Source organism: Chiloscyllium punctatum, chromosome 10, assembly GCF_047496795.1.
Source record: "Chiloscyllium punctatum isolate Juve2018m chromosome 10, sChiPun1.3, whole genome shotgun sequence".
NCBI lineage: Eukaryota > Metazoa > Chordata > Chondrichthyes > Orectolobiformes > Hemiscylliidae > Chiloscyllium > Chiloscyllium punctatum.
The window spans coordinates 68657444-68673012 of NC_092748.1; the positions used below are offsets into that span (position 1 = coordinate 68657444).

General features: G+C 39.7%; 1 protein-coding gene across 3 annotated transcripts in view; it reads right to left on the minus strand.

Moving 5' to 3' along the window:
• Positions 1-4783: 4783 nt before the first annotated feature.
• The window catches only part of pla2r1 (phospholipase A2 receptor 1), a 154843-nt gene continuing 144057 nt past the window's right edge, over positions 4784-15569 (minus strand). For 2 of the 3 annotated variants that reach the window (XM_072579437.1, XM_072579436.1), the window contains exons 29-30: positions 13216-13251; positions 4784-11082 (exon numbers count right to left, since the gene is read on the minus strand). In XM_072579437.1, the coding sequence (XP_072435538.1) occupies positions 10859-11082; positions 13216-13251 (260 nt within the window). In that variant the 3' untranslated portion in view covers positions 4784-10858. The remainder of the gene's footprint in view (positions 11083-13215; positions 13252-15569) is intronic. The other variant, XM_072579438.1, reaches the window with a different exon arrangement.

Here is a 15569-nt window from a genome sequence, read left to right on the forward strand (position 1 = left end):
CAGCACGGAAACAGTCCCTTTGGTCCAACTTGGCCATGCCGACCAGATATCCGAAATTAATCTAGTCCCATTTGCCAGCACTTGGCCCATATCTCTCCAAACCCTTCCTATTTATATACCGATTCAGATGCCTTTTAAATGTTGTCATTGTACTAGCATCCACCAATTCCTCTGCCAGCTCATTCTATACATGTATCACCCTCTGCGTGAAAAAATTGCCCCTTAGTTCCCTTTTAAATCTTCCCACTCACCCTAAACCTATGCCCCCACCACAGGGAAAAGACCTTGTTTATTTACCCTATCTATGCCTCTCATGCTTTTATAAACCTCTACAAGGTCACCTCTCAGCCTCTGATAGGGAAAAGAGTGCCAGCCTATTCGGACTCTCCCTATTGCTCAAACCCTTCAACCCTGGGAACATCCTTGTAAATCTTTTCTGAACCCTTTCAAGTTTCACAACATCCTTCCGATAGGAGAGAAACCAGAAGTGCACACAATATTATAGTTTAAAGTTTTCTTCAGTTACTTAAATGCATCAAGGAATATATATATATATATATATATATATAAAAAAAGACATATTCAAACCTCATTACATGCTTCATGGAAGATTTTATGTTCAGCAAACGAGTATGTGTAAAGAAAAAGGGCACTTCTGAAATCTAGTACAATTTTCAATAGCTCTGGATTATTGATTGTAACTAAAGTAGTAATTCTACTTCCTATATTGCAAATTCATGATCTGAAATTTGGTGACTTTGTAAGCACTAGAGGTACTATGTTGTTTTAGCCCTTGATACTTAGCTATTTTAATCTCCTTCATATCATTGAAATTATTTACTGCTTTAACAAATACTTATGTCAATTTTCATATTTCTCTTTCAGATCAACAGCTGTGAAGTGCCAAGAATAACTGTCATTTAGTGGTTGTCTTTTGAAGCGACTTTTTGCTTGCAATTGCAACAGTAGTCTTATCTCTTACAACTGTATGATAGTCGACTTAATTTAATTTAAAAAAAGAGTAAACCTAGAACAAAGCTCATGATTATTTTTTTTAAAAAGCATAACACATTTTTAATCAGTGCTGAACAGCAGTTCTTTATGTTAGTTCTACTCTATTTCCCCTTTCCATGTCTTTGACACACCCATCGGGCAAAGCCCAGAAAATGTACTGTGATGGTTACAGATCAGAGAAGGGCCACTGAATGGCTTTGTGGATAATACTTCCCTTCCTTGTATTTTTACTCACTTCCAGAGATAATCCAGTGCAATTAAATGAACCACAATAATTGATCCATTGTGTTTCACATATATGCCCAATTTTGTAAGAACTTTATGAGTATGGTGGCTCACATTTCTACTATATTGTCCTGGTTTGTCACAGCCATTCATTTAAATTGGCCAAACCAAGCACAAACATTCAGAAGAATGTAGAACAGAACAGCACAGGAACGGTCCCTTTGGCCCATGATATTGTACCAAATCAAACTAATCCCTTCTCCTTGCCCTTGGTTCATATATGCCTCCGTTCCTTGCATATTCATTTGTTTATCTAAAAGTCCCTCAAATGCCCCTATCTGTCTGCCTCCACCACACCCCGGCAGCATGTTCCAGATTCCTACTGCTGTGTCTAAAAAACGTGCCCCTTCCATCTCATAGAATCCCTACAGTATGGAAACAGGCCATTTGGCCCAACCGGTCCACACTGACCCACTGAAGAGTAATCTACCCAGACCCATTCTCCTACCCTACATTTACCCCTGACTAATGCACCTATGGGCAATTAAGCATGGCCAATTCACCTTACCTGCAAATTGTGGGAGGAAACTCGAGTACCTGGAGGAAACCCACGCAGACACGATTAGAATGTGCAAATTCTATTCAGTCGCCAGAGGCTGGATTCTAACATGGGTCCCAGGCATTGTGAGGCAGCAGTGCTAACCACTGAGCCACCGTGCCACCCTATCTCTTCTGAACTTTCCCCCTCTCACCTTAAGTGCATGCTCGCCTTAGATATTTCAATTCAGGGAAAAGGATTCTGACCGTCAATCCTATCTATGTATCTCATAAATGATTGACTTTTACGAAGTCTCCCCTCAACTTCTGCCACTCCAGAGAAAACAATCCGAGTTTTTCAAGCCTCTCTTTATAGTTTATATCCTCTAATCTTCAAAAGTCAGTCTGTGTTATACAGTTAATAGTAGTCTCTTCCATTTGGTATCATTCGTGATGCCTCAAGACAGACAAACTTGTGGAACCACAATTACGGATAAATGTACTTCAATGTGCAATGTACTCCTGTGAAATATTTCAAAAGTAAAAGCTTGTTCATAGCTATTCAGGTAAATGCCATCCATGCACACATCGACATTTTTAACTTTATAAATGTTCGGGCATTTCACAAGCTCTTTATATCAACAATGTTTTAAAACAAACTCCAGAGAAAACAGTCTGAGATTTTCTAGCCTCTCCTTGTAGTTCATAATTCAGGCAGCATCCTGGTAAACCTGTTCTGCACCCTCTGCAAAGCCTCCACATCCTTCCTGTAATGTGGTGATCAGAACTGAATGCAATACTCCTACTGTGGCCTAACCAAAGCCTGAACACACGACTAAATGTTGATGCGCTGGCAGTTAGGGCTTGCCATTTACTTACTTTGTCCCTTCCTCTTATCACGGTTATTAGTTTTGACTGGGTTTTTGGTCACCTCGTACTTATTATCCTCGCAACACACTTATGTCTCAGCAGAAAACTGAGGTCCAAGCATTGAATGCAAATTAAACGGGGGGAAAGAAATAGATCAAATTCTGATTTCCAGTCTGTCCTGCACTGAATGTTTCAATTAGTTGCATTCAAAATGAAACAATAGTATTGGACTGCTATTATATTACTGTCGCAGAATGTGGTGCTGGAAAAGCACAGCTGGTCAGGTAGCATCAGAGGAACAGAAGAATTGACGTTTTGCGCATAAGCCCTTCTTTGCCAATTATTCAAAGCATGTTTCATGGTGAAACTTCGAAGTATGGCAGGTTTTACTAGATTTAGTATCATGTTAGATAAGATCTGTTGACATTGCAGTACCAGCCAAATGCAAACACATCATAGATGACAAAATGCTATCTGATCCATCAAGCATCCTCCAAGCATGATTCAACCTTTGTATATTATCAACCCAAATGCAAAATTTTGAGAAGCAAAAAGATAAAAGAAACTGAAACGAATTGAGAAACTGGAAAATTCCTCGTTAACTCTTAAAGAGAAACAAAGAGGTCTGCTGGAGACTGCTTCCATTTCCTAACATCTTTGCATTTGGGATCTTATATAGATCCCTCAAAGCTGCCACTCAAGTTGATAGGATTGTTAAGGTGGTATATGGTGTTTTGGCTTTCATTAGCAGGGATTGGGTTTAAAGAGCTGCAATGTTTTGCTGCAACTCTGTAAAACCCTGGTTAGACCACACTTGGAACTGTGTCCAATTGGAATTCTGGTCGCTTCAATTTAGGAAGAATGTAGATGCTTTAGAGAGGTCGCAGAGGAGATTTACCAGGATGCTGCTGGGATAGGAGGGCCTGTCTTATGAAGAGAGGTTGAGTGAGCTAGGGCTTTTCACACTGGAGAGAAGATGGAAAAGAAGTTACTTGATAGAGGTGTACAAGGTAATGAGAGACATAGATATAGTAGATAGCCAGAGACATGTCCCCAGGGCAGAAGTGGCTGTCATGAGGAGTCATAATTTTCAGGTGATTGGAGGAAGGTATAGGGGAGATGTCAAAGGTAGGTTCTTTATGCAAAGGGTGGTGGGTGCATGGAATGCACTGCCAGCGGTAGTAGTAGAGTTGGAGGCATTAGGGACATTTAAGTGATTGCTGGACAAGCACACGGATGGCAGTAAATTGAAGGGTGTGTAGGTTAGGTTGATCTTAGAATAAATTAAATGCTCGGCATGACATCGTGGGCTGAAGGGCCTGTACTGTGCTGCACTGGTCTATATTGTATGGGGCATTCAACTTATGAACTTTTCAAACTTCCCCTTGAAGAATTTCCAAGAACGACTACTTAACTAGTAATATTTTACAGCAAGCATTGACTTTCTATAGAAAGATTTATTACTTCGGCAATTTGGATTTATACCATAGAGTTCTCATCCTTTTATACGCTTAAATAGCATTCAACCAGGATAAAATTACTTTTTTTAGCCATCTTAAAATGCTCAAACAATCTTTGGTAAATCTACATTTTAAAACAAAATTTTATTGCCCTCACCCTGATAACAGAATAATTCAGAAAGACAACAATATCAAATTTATGTCATCTCTAGAATTAGTTCCACTTCTTTGCTTTTATCCAACATTCTTGCCATTTTTTCTCTTAAAGGTGTGAGTCCAATTCCCTTTTGAAGGCTGATACACCCTTTTGAATCTAAATCAACTACCCTGTCTGGATTTGCATTTCAAATCTTATCATCATATTGTGCATAAACATTTTTGATGTTGTTCCATGTGAATGGGAAACATGCAAAGAACAGAAACTGCTTTCAAAACAGCTATCAAGAGCTACAAAAAGGGGACATTAAAAGGAACTTGCAAGTGATATCAAAATCAACACTAAATAACTTATACAACTGCAAGCTTTGAAAAAGGTGGTCAGAAGCCAAGTGGTTCCCTTGAAAACTACACCACGATGCTGTCAATGATAACATGGAACTGATAGATCCCAAAGAAACCAAATAAAAACAGGAAGAGTGTTTAAAAAAATTGCAGAGAAACATGATACATTTGCCAGAATTATTTTTACCATCTGTTACATACAATCATATCACAAACTCAAATTGAAATTTTTTGCTTTGCACATACAAGCAGTAGAGTAACAAGATATGTGTGCATGGTAGAAATGCATAGTCATTTTTGTCAAATACGTGCAAGTCCAAATGTAATCAAATTAACATTAGCTAACAGTGCTCATTTGAAAAGTTCATTAACAACTCTTGGTGAGTAACAGAAGAACATTAAAAAAAGTTTTACCTTGTCCCAAATTTTTATCACATATTCACTGCACAAAAATTGGAAAGGTGATAGTATTAAGACAATGACTGATGAATGGATATAAACCAATGTAACTGAACAAAATTATAACACAATATTTGAGGAACAATTAACATGCTAACAATAGAAAAATAATAAAACTAACTTTAATTTGGAATTATCATTTATTTGAATAATTCGTTACATGTTTTGGTCCCCCACTTCTTTGTAGAACCACTAGTAACTGTAAATTTTCTTTAATGACTAGTATACGATTGAGACTAAATACTTTGCATATATGGAAAACAGCAATAAAACTGAACTTTTAGAATTTGTACAATACAACAATCACAAAAACAGGAACATTACATAAAATCAGGCTATAATGTTTCATGGCATGTGTTGTCATTTTACTGTTAATCTGTTATGGTGCCTGTTAATACTCAATTGGCAAGCTCAGCCGCCTAAACAAACTATTTCTCACTTGACTTCACTACACAGACTAGGACCAAAATTTTTTTGTGTAGTGCAGTCACTATTTTTGCTTGCTATTTGCATGGCTGAGACAGCGTTCGTCGAATTATAAAATCATAGAACGCCTACAGCGTGGAATCAGGCCATTTAGCCCATCGAGTCTGCACCAACCCTCTGAAGAGCATCCCACCCGGACCCACTCATCTACCTTGTCCCTGTAATCTTACATTTCCCACAGCTGATCCATCTAGCCTGCACATTCCTGGACACAATGGGAAATTTAGCATGGCCAATCCACCCTACCTGCACATCTTCAGACTGTGGGAGGAAATTGCAGCACCTGGAGGAAACCCATGCAGACACAGGGTGATGTGTAAACTTCACATAGACAGTTGCCCAAGGCTGGAATCGAACCCAAGTCCCTGGCACTGTGAGACTGTTGTGCTAACCACTCAACCACCATGCCACTCTCAAATAGAACTGTGCATGGATTTTTCCACTAATATCTTTGTTCATCCTTAGCTAAAAATACAGTTGAATGGATAATTGATGTTTATTTCAAGGGAGTCTGAAAATTGTACATGAGGAATGATGCTTCGTTGTATGGAATTGTGGACAGAACCAATCAGGTGTACTGTATTTATTTCAGGCCTCTGCATTTGATTAAAGATATAATATCATTGAGATTTTTAGTGCAGGTTTATCAGAACTTTATCAAGGTTTAAAGGATTAAAGGACAGATTGCCTAATCTTTGTACTCCCTTGATTTTAGAAGGCTGAAGAGGACCCTAATTAACGTGGATAATATTATAAAGAAATTCAGTTTGGTTGGTGCTATGAAACTACAGGTAGAAGATCCTTTATCCAAACATCCAAAACAGAAAAGCTCTGAAATCTGAAAGTTTTTTTCTCATTAATAAGGTTGTTTGGCTTGCAAACAGTTATCCCAAGTCGACACCCACTCAACATGCGTCACTCAGATGAGACTGGGGGGGTTGGGGGGGGGCGTGACCAAGCACCGACGGCCTGTTCCTACTTAGAAACCTGCTCCTCCCATAAGATTTTTAAAAATTTCACCACTAAACTGTCACTTTTTCTGAAAACCAAAAAATTCCGAATTCCGAAGAACAGCTGGTCCCAAGCATTTCGAATAAAGGATCGTCTACCTGCATATGCTTTAATATAGGAATCCATAATTATAAACTTTAGAACTAGATAAATTAAGAGTGAAATAAGTTAGGTCCCTATACCCCTCAAAAGGAGAGCATTGCTAATCTGGAACTCCTTCTAAGAAGGAATGGTTGAGTCAACTGAAATTTTCAAGACTGAGATTTATAGCTATTTGTTAGACAAGGGTAACAAGGGATTTTGAACATAAGCAGATAAATGGCACTGGAGTATAGATCAACCATGACCTATTAGAATGTAGGAACAGGGTCAAGTGATAGAGTTGCTTCTCAAGTTCCTAGGCAAAGAGTTTAACCAACAAATTTATTTAGCGACAACAACAATATAGTGAAACAGAGAGGAAAAAGTGAGGACTGCAGATGCTGGAAATCAGAGTCTAGATTAGAGTGGTGCCGCCTGACCTGCTGTGCTATTCCAGCACCACTCTAATCTAGTGAAACAGAGAGGCAATCCTTACTGGAACTGCCCCTCCCCAATTGTCCCTACCCTACTATTACTCAATGTAGCCTGGGTTGCTCAGTTATCCTTGCCCTTGAGTCAGGTCATTACTGGCAGCAGCCTATGTCTCCACAATAGCCATGAGATGGACAGTTGGAAGCCTCTGAATAGGAGGAAACTCCTGAAGTCCTTGGACCAACTAGATGCTTATTGGTGCTCGGCTGCCTGATTGCTACTTAATTTGGTGGACGTTCCCCAGAAGAGGTAATAAGGGACTCACTGTCTGCTACCCACTGGGCAGACATGATTCCTGTTTGCCTTCATTAAGTACTGCCCTTTGTACTAATTCATATGCATATTGTAGCACTTTTATCTTACTTATAGTCATAGAAATGTACAGCATGGAAACAGACACTTCGGTCCAACCAGTCCATGCCGACCAGATATCCCAACCCAATCTCGTCCCATTTGCCAGCACCTGGCCCATATCCCTCCAAACCCTTCCTATTCATATACCCACCCAAATGCATCTTAAATGTTGCAATGGTACCAGCCTCCACCACATCCTCTGGCAGCTCATTCCGTACATGTACCACCCTCTGCATGAAAAAGTTGCCCTTTAGGTCTCTTTTATATCTTTCTCCTCTCACCCTAAACCTATGCCCTCTCGTTCTGGACTCCCCGACTCCAGGGAAAAGACTTTGTTTATTTATCCTATCCATGCCCCTCATAATTCTGTGAACCTCTGTAAGTCACCCCTCAGCCTCCGAGAATGTGAAAACTTCACACAGTCGCCTGAGATTAGAAATGAACCTAGATCCCTGGTGCTGTGTTGCAGCAATGATAGGTTAGGTGAATGAGTGAATGGGCCAAAATTTGGCAGATGAAGTTTAATGTGGATGAGTGCAAGGTTATCTACTTTGGTCAGAGGAACAGAAAGGTAACTTATTATCTAAATGGAGAAACTTCAGGGTGCTTCTGTACAGACAGATCGCAGAATGTATCACAGAAACTAGTATACAGATACATCAGGTAATAAGGAAGACAAATGGAATTTTGGCACTTATGTCTAAAGGAACAGAATATAAAAGCAGGGAATTGTTGTTGCAGCTGTACAAGCTGTTAGTGAGATTGAACCCAGAGTATGATATACAATTTTGATCCCCTCACTTGAGAGGGGATGGAGTTTTATTCGAGGCAGTTCAGAGACGGTTCACCAGATTCATTACAGAGATGAGGGGTTTGCTTTATGCAGTGAGATTGAGCAGATTAGTCCTAAACTCTCTGAAGTTTAGAAAAATGAAAGGAGAGCAAATTGAGGTAAGCAAGGCTAAAGGGAATTGACAAATTCGATGTAGAGAGGATGGAGTAATCCAGAACAAGAGGTTAGTTTCAGGATAAGGGGCAGCAGATTTAAAAAAGTGTCTTAAATCTATGGAATTCATTCCTCCAGAGTGTGATGGATGCTGGGATACTGAGTAATTTGAGGAGGAGATAGACAGATTTTTAATTAGTAAAGAGTTGAAGGGTTATGGGAACTGGGCAGGAGAGTGGAGTTGAGGCTAAGATGAAATCAGCCGTAAGTATGCAACTTGCAGACTAGAGGGGTTGAATTGCTTCACTGTCGAAAGTGAAGACTGCAGATGCTGGAGATTAGAGTCAAGAGTGTGGAGTTGAAAAAGCACAGCAGGTCAGGCAGCATCCGAGGAGCAGGAAAATCAATGTTTCAGGCAAAAGCCCTTCATCAGGAATGAGGCTGGGAGCCTGCGGGTGGAGAGATAAATGGGAGTGGGGTGAGGCTGGGGGGAGGTAGTTGAGAGTGTAATAGGTGGATGGAGATGGGGCGAATGGTAATAGGCCAGAGGGGAGGGTAGAGCAGATAGGTGGGAAAGAAGATGCACAGGTGGGACAGGTCATGAGGGCAGTGCTGAGCTGGAAGGTTAGAACTGGGATAAGGTGGAGGGCAGGGGAAATGAGGAAACTTATGAAATCCACATTGATGCCATGGGGTTGGATGATCCCGAGGCGGAAGATAAGGTGTTCTTCCTCCAGGCATCAGGTGGTTAGGGAGTGGTGACGGAGGAAGCCCAGGACCTGCATGTCCTTGCTGGAGTGGGAGAGGGAGTTGAAATGTTCGACCATGGGGTGGTGGGGTTGATTGGCGCAGGTGTCCCAGAGACGTTCTCTGAAGCGTTCTACTAGTAGGCGTCCTGTCTCCCCAATGTAGAGGAGACCGCTTCGGGAGCAGCGGATACAGTAAATACCACATTCTAGTTCTTATGTAATCAAAGTAGTTGATTTGAGCTTGTTGTCTGTTTTTCTGCTAATGTATTAGCATGGGATTGAATCTCATGTCAACATTTAAATTTTTATCCCTTTATACAAGAGGAACACCAATGCCATTTTTAATGGTCTCCTGGCTGTGGATGGTCACTCAGTAGAAGGTATTGGCCAAAAAGAGAGAGGGTATATATCAACTAGATCCAGTCCTCAAACTGATCTCCTGTGACACCACCATCCTGCACATTCCATTCCTATCCATCCAATAAAATGGTAGAAATGATGCCTTTATTCGTTCAACAAAATGAGAAGAATTGAGTTGATGATATTACAGGCCAGAAAGACCAAACCATGTTCCTATGTTGCAATGGTGCAAAGCAGAACGACAATTCAAGTCAAAGGTGCACACCATGGACAGAGCTATGCACCAACAGTGTAGGTCATAGTTTCAGATTCAGAAATGCATGCATTTGGTGTTTAGGGGTAAACAACCTGCCAAATAGGTTCATAAGACAGCAAGCCAATTCACAAGAAACAGCATGGGATCTGTGCACAGGAACGCAGCTATCTTAACTTCAAAAGATAGGAAATTGCCTGTATTAGCTTAAAAGTTTATGCATTGTTGCACACCTCTTTCTGCCACAGACCAACAATGTTAACCTGAAAGACACAGATTCCTGGTTTCAAGACACAGACTGCTCACCACCCTGGCCCAAAACTTTTATCTCCTGTATCTGCAGCATTCGTTCCAGTGCAGAGGAATAAGTTGCTGTCACCAATGAAATGTCAGCAGGGCAGACAAAGGATGACCCCATGGTTCAGGGATAGCTCACTGCTGGGTTCCCTTAAAGGGGATGGGAATGGAGGAAATTGCTGTTCCCACAAAGGGCAAGACAAGACCCTCCTATCTATTTCAGGATTAATTGACCCTGTGGGTTAATTTACTTAAACCAGTAAAACACAACACAACCCCTGAACCAGACATTACAGTAAACCAGTGATAGGCAAACATCACCTGCATAATTTGGCCTAGAGTTCTCTGAAACACAGCCTCCCATGAGATTGTACAATGTCTCTGCCTTTGCTTCAACTTCAGCAAACCGCACAAACACACAATATCAACTGAATGGATATGTGCACTAGTCAAATTATTAAATTTAGAACACTAGAATACAATTCTGTTTCCAATACTTAATAAAATGAAATGTTTGTGCACTTTATGTAACTAGAACAAGCTCTTCAATCAAAGCCTGCTACTTCATCTAGAAAAATGGATAAGTGCAAAATCCTTATAGAGAATGCACAATGTGCAGAAAATTGTGTCCACATTGTATGACAATGATTAAACCTATGTTTAAATGAGTATTAATTGTTGAATCGCAGGTCAACATTTAAATCCATCATTTAAAATCTTAAGTCCAAAAAGTCTTTCTTGTACTGTAGGTGTATGGATTCACTTAGTTAGCTTCACTATTCCTTTCAAATGCAGCAATAAGAACATTTCCATCACAATCAGTACCTTCAGGGGTAGTTTGTCTGTAATATGCATTCCCTGAAAATCTGAAAGGTGGTTGATTCTTCTTCCAAAGATACCAGAACACAACAGCACCCAAAACAATAACCACGGTTACCACCAATGCTATTACAATGTTAAGTATTGTTCCATTTCCAATTTGGTATCCTGTGGAAAGAAAAAAAAATGCTTACAGAAAATCCAATTAACCTTCATCTTAACAAAAGGAAAAAATGGAATCGCAAGGCAGTCGTGGTTTTGGGAAAGATGGAAGAAGTGACTGATTTACTGTTGATAAGATTAGGGCAAAAAAAAGCTTTAAAATCTTAAAGGAAGCAGAAGCTATACATTATGATGTGTCTGCCAGAAGTAGGGACACTACAACTGTGACACAGAGCTCTTATATATTTGTAAAAACACCAATTAGGAAGTGGAATATCCCAAACCTAAACAGTGGGGTCAGCCGAATCCATAATAACTTTTAAGAGAAACAATGATACATATTTACATTTGAAAATATACAGGAAAACACAAGGATGGGATTAAATGGATAGCTTTTTTACAAAGACATGACACAGTCATGATTGGTTAAACAGTCATTTACTATTCTATACGGTTCAATACTTCGGTAGAAATCTGGAGTGAATTCTACAAAACCTCATTTTTCTTCTTAGACATTAATGATTTGATTATCGTGAATTCAAATTTATTTCTCTGCCAATTTCGCTGACACTCAAACATATTGAAAAAGGTGAACTGAATAATAATTCAAGATGACAACCATCTATATTTAGATATCTTTAATCTAATCAAACCTATCGGCACACTTCATATGAGCATTATCAATGTGCCACTGGGCCACATAGGAGATAGCAGGTTGGATGAACAAAAATATGGTAATAGTCACCTCAACTAAAACAGCCTAAAGTTTATGACTGACATGGTTTTCTTCCAATTTCTCAAACACATAGCAGTCTACAAACGCATGCTTCTGTTAGTCATTAGCAATATTTTTTGAAATATTGGTGTTGGTGTTATAACAGGCACCCTGTTAAATATAAATTAAGAAACACTTTGCCACTGAAGCAAAAGTGAATAACTTTAGATTATTGTGAAATTTAAATGTATGAACAAAAAGAAGCCATTAACATGAAGATTCTGCTGTTTTAAAAACTTGGTCTCAAATGAATTCTGAAGTTGAAAAAATACTCAATATTACCATTACTTGAAAAGTTTTTGAAACTTTCTTTCTTTAAATAACTTGACAAAATTGATGAAGGCAATGGGCTATAATTGAAATGTTACAGTCATGCAAAGTTAGTGAGTTTTGAGGAGATTTGTAGGTCAGGTTGAGGTTCTGGGTGTAGGTTTGCTCGCTGAGGTGGAAGGTTAATTTTCAGACGTTTCGTCATCATACTAGGTAGCATTTTCAGTGAGCCTCCAGACTAGTGTTTTCCTCTCTCACTAGTAACCTTACATTCAGATAAGGAAGGATGCCACTTCAACTGGGACAACACATCCATTCTAGGACAAGCCAAACAGAGACATGCACGAGAATTCCTAGAATCATGACTTTTCCACCGGAACTCTATCAACAAATACATTGACTTGGACCCTATTTACCACCCCCTGAGAAAAAGAACAGGAAATGACACCGTCATAGGAAATGACATCACTACAGGAAATGACATCAAGCAAAAGAAATCTAAACATATAAATAGAAAGCAGGAATACTCAGCAGTGCTTCATCCGGAGGCTAAATGAAGATGTTACCTAGTATGGTGATGAAACGTCTGAAAATGAACCTTGCAGCTCATTGAGCAAACTTACGTTCAGAACATGCAAAGTGCAATAGATAGGCCATGCATGCGTATGAAAATGATTATTAGTGATTACCTTTGACAGTCATTATAGTGAAATGGAGGACAGCTGTTTTATAATATTAGGTGTGTTATTCCTTACAATTTAATAAATTACCAGGGCTACTCATTTGATCTGAATGATTGAGTCCAAGTGAAGCTTTAGTTATATTGTATTTTATGATTTTTGTTTATCTGGAAGAGTAATGAAGCATGTATGACCTTATAACATTTACTCTTAAAATGAACGAGTAAAATTCTGTCAGCAACTTTGGCGTCCTTGAAAATGGAACAGTAGATTTGGATGAACTATCAGCATTGGTTTCCATTGACAAAGGTTTCTAAAAGTTGACAATTTTATAAAGGCCTGGGCCTATTCAACACAATATAAAGCACATTTTATTCGTACTTTTCCCATAAAATACATTTGTAGGCAACTTACCTTGTAGCTTTGGGATGTAGGTACGTCCACTCAAATCTGAAATGTTGATATAAATAAATCATGTAGACATGCAGTACTTTTATATAATGTGTCTGAAGTAATGAGATATTAAACATTAAGTAGTACCAGGATGAATTTTCCAGTGACCATTGGGAAACTGCCATCAGACCCACTCACTCTGCAATTTTCTGGGAGGCACCTACATAATTAAGAATGGCAGACAGATTCTGAGGGTGAAAACCCAAACAAGGGGTCTGGACATGTCATAGGCCAATGGCCCCAGCAGGAAGCAGGCAGGTAAATTCGAGGGCACCTCCAGGTTATGTGCAGAGATGCGATGAATAAAGAGGCCTGAAGCCAGCAGGGCTAACCAGAGTGGAGAGGAAACCTGTTCACTGGAATTGTGATGAATGTGGTTGCAGCCTTTTATGCCTGTGCCCCCATCATTAGGGGAATGGATTTTTCAGTTCTATTGATGCGTTGGTCCCCTGATTGTAGTTAACCTTTACTGAGTTGTATTTTTATGGGGAGAGATGTCACTTTAACAATGGGGAAATACTAACACCATTTCAAAATGGATCCTCAATTAGCTAAATTGACTCTCTACCTCTTTGGAGTGTGCAGTGAATGCTGGTCCCAGTCTGTACCTGTGGGGGCACAGATGTATTGGGGACATCACAATGCGGTTTTTCCCTAGATTCCTGGCACCCTGACAGCCAGTGGAAAATATAGCCCTTTAAGGCCATCAATGAGGAAAATAGGAATATTGCTGTGCTGAATATATTTTAAAAATTACACTTTATACCAGTAATGCATAGACTGACAGTTAGATATAACTTCAAATTGCATGTATTATCTAACTGCATGCAGTCATAAATTCATGTTGTGAGCACATCAAAGCTGAAAATGTGTTGCTGAAAAAGCGCAGCAGGCCAGGCAGCATCCAAGGAACAGGAGAATCGACGTTTCGGGCATCAGCCCAATTCCTGAAGAAGGGCTGATGCCCGAAACGTCGATTCTCCTGTTCCTTGGATGCTGCCTGACCTGCTGCGCTTTTCCAGCAACACATTTTCAGCTCTGATCTCCAGCATCTGCAGTCCTCACTTTCTCCATGAACACATCAAACCAATACAAATAACTCATACAAAGCAAGAGGTATTCCTACTGCTATCTAGTTTTTTAATACAGTTCTGCAATATTCAAAATATGCGACAGCAAACATACATGATAAAGCTTTGTTGCACTGCTAATATATTGGCCTTAGAAATCAACAAGGGCAGAAATGGAGTGCGCTGTGATCTGTGGGGCAGGAATTATATCTGGAACGGATTCTGTTCTGTTATGGCTCTGAAGAAAACATTTACAGTGTCCATTCTGATTTGCATTTTGCAATGGGAGTAGTGGGATTGTGTGTTATCTCAGACATTCTGTCCGTTCTGTCTGCTGTACAAATGCAGTGAGTACATCTTCATAAAACAATGGACCTGACATACGGCCCATGATGTGGATTTCAAGGGCAAAATGCTATTGATTGGATACAGAAAGATCAGTAACCAAGAAGTTTTGAAGATGTTTGTCCAACTTCAGATTCCCCAAAGACCTAACCTTCCTCTGCCAACACAACAGTAAAGCATTGCTCAGAAATTCCAACAGGTCCATAGGATATGCATTTCATTGATACAATTAAAGGCATGTCACCTAACCCTGATCTTCAGATTCCTAATCCTGGACATGTCAAAGTGAGAGTAAACAGGTCAGCAGAAATTCTGAAAGACTATATCTCTGGTAGAACTAGCAACTACAAATCATACAGTCAAATGAATTAAGAACAGGATGCGCCACTTGGCCCTTATTCTGTAGGTTCATAGCTGATCTGATCACCCTATGTTCCTGCTAACTCTGACAAGCTTTCAGCACTTGCTCATCTGGAACCCATCAGCCACTGCCTTAAAAATATTTAAATACCTTTTCGCCACCACTGTTCCAGAAAAATCTTTGGAAGGTTGTAAACAAAAGGTATGTTAAGAGAGTGTGGCTGCTGGCCAGATTCCACCTTAGAGGTAAGTATATTTTAAAACTGTTTCTGTACTGTATAACTTTATGACTCTATAAAATATTACCCAGTCGCATTATTTATCTGTGTGAAGCAGTCACCAACTGCATCAAGTCAAAATGAGGACTTTGGGCCTTTTTTTCATTTCTTCGCTGGCTATCCCCAAATCCCCAGAAGGCAGCTCATTGTCACCCACATTGCTCTGGATCTGGAGTGACATATAGGCCAGACCAAGTAAAGACAGGAGGTTTCCTTCCCTAAGGTGAACCAGATGGGTTTTTACAACAATTGACACTTTATC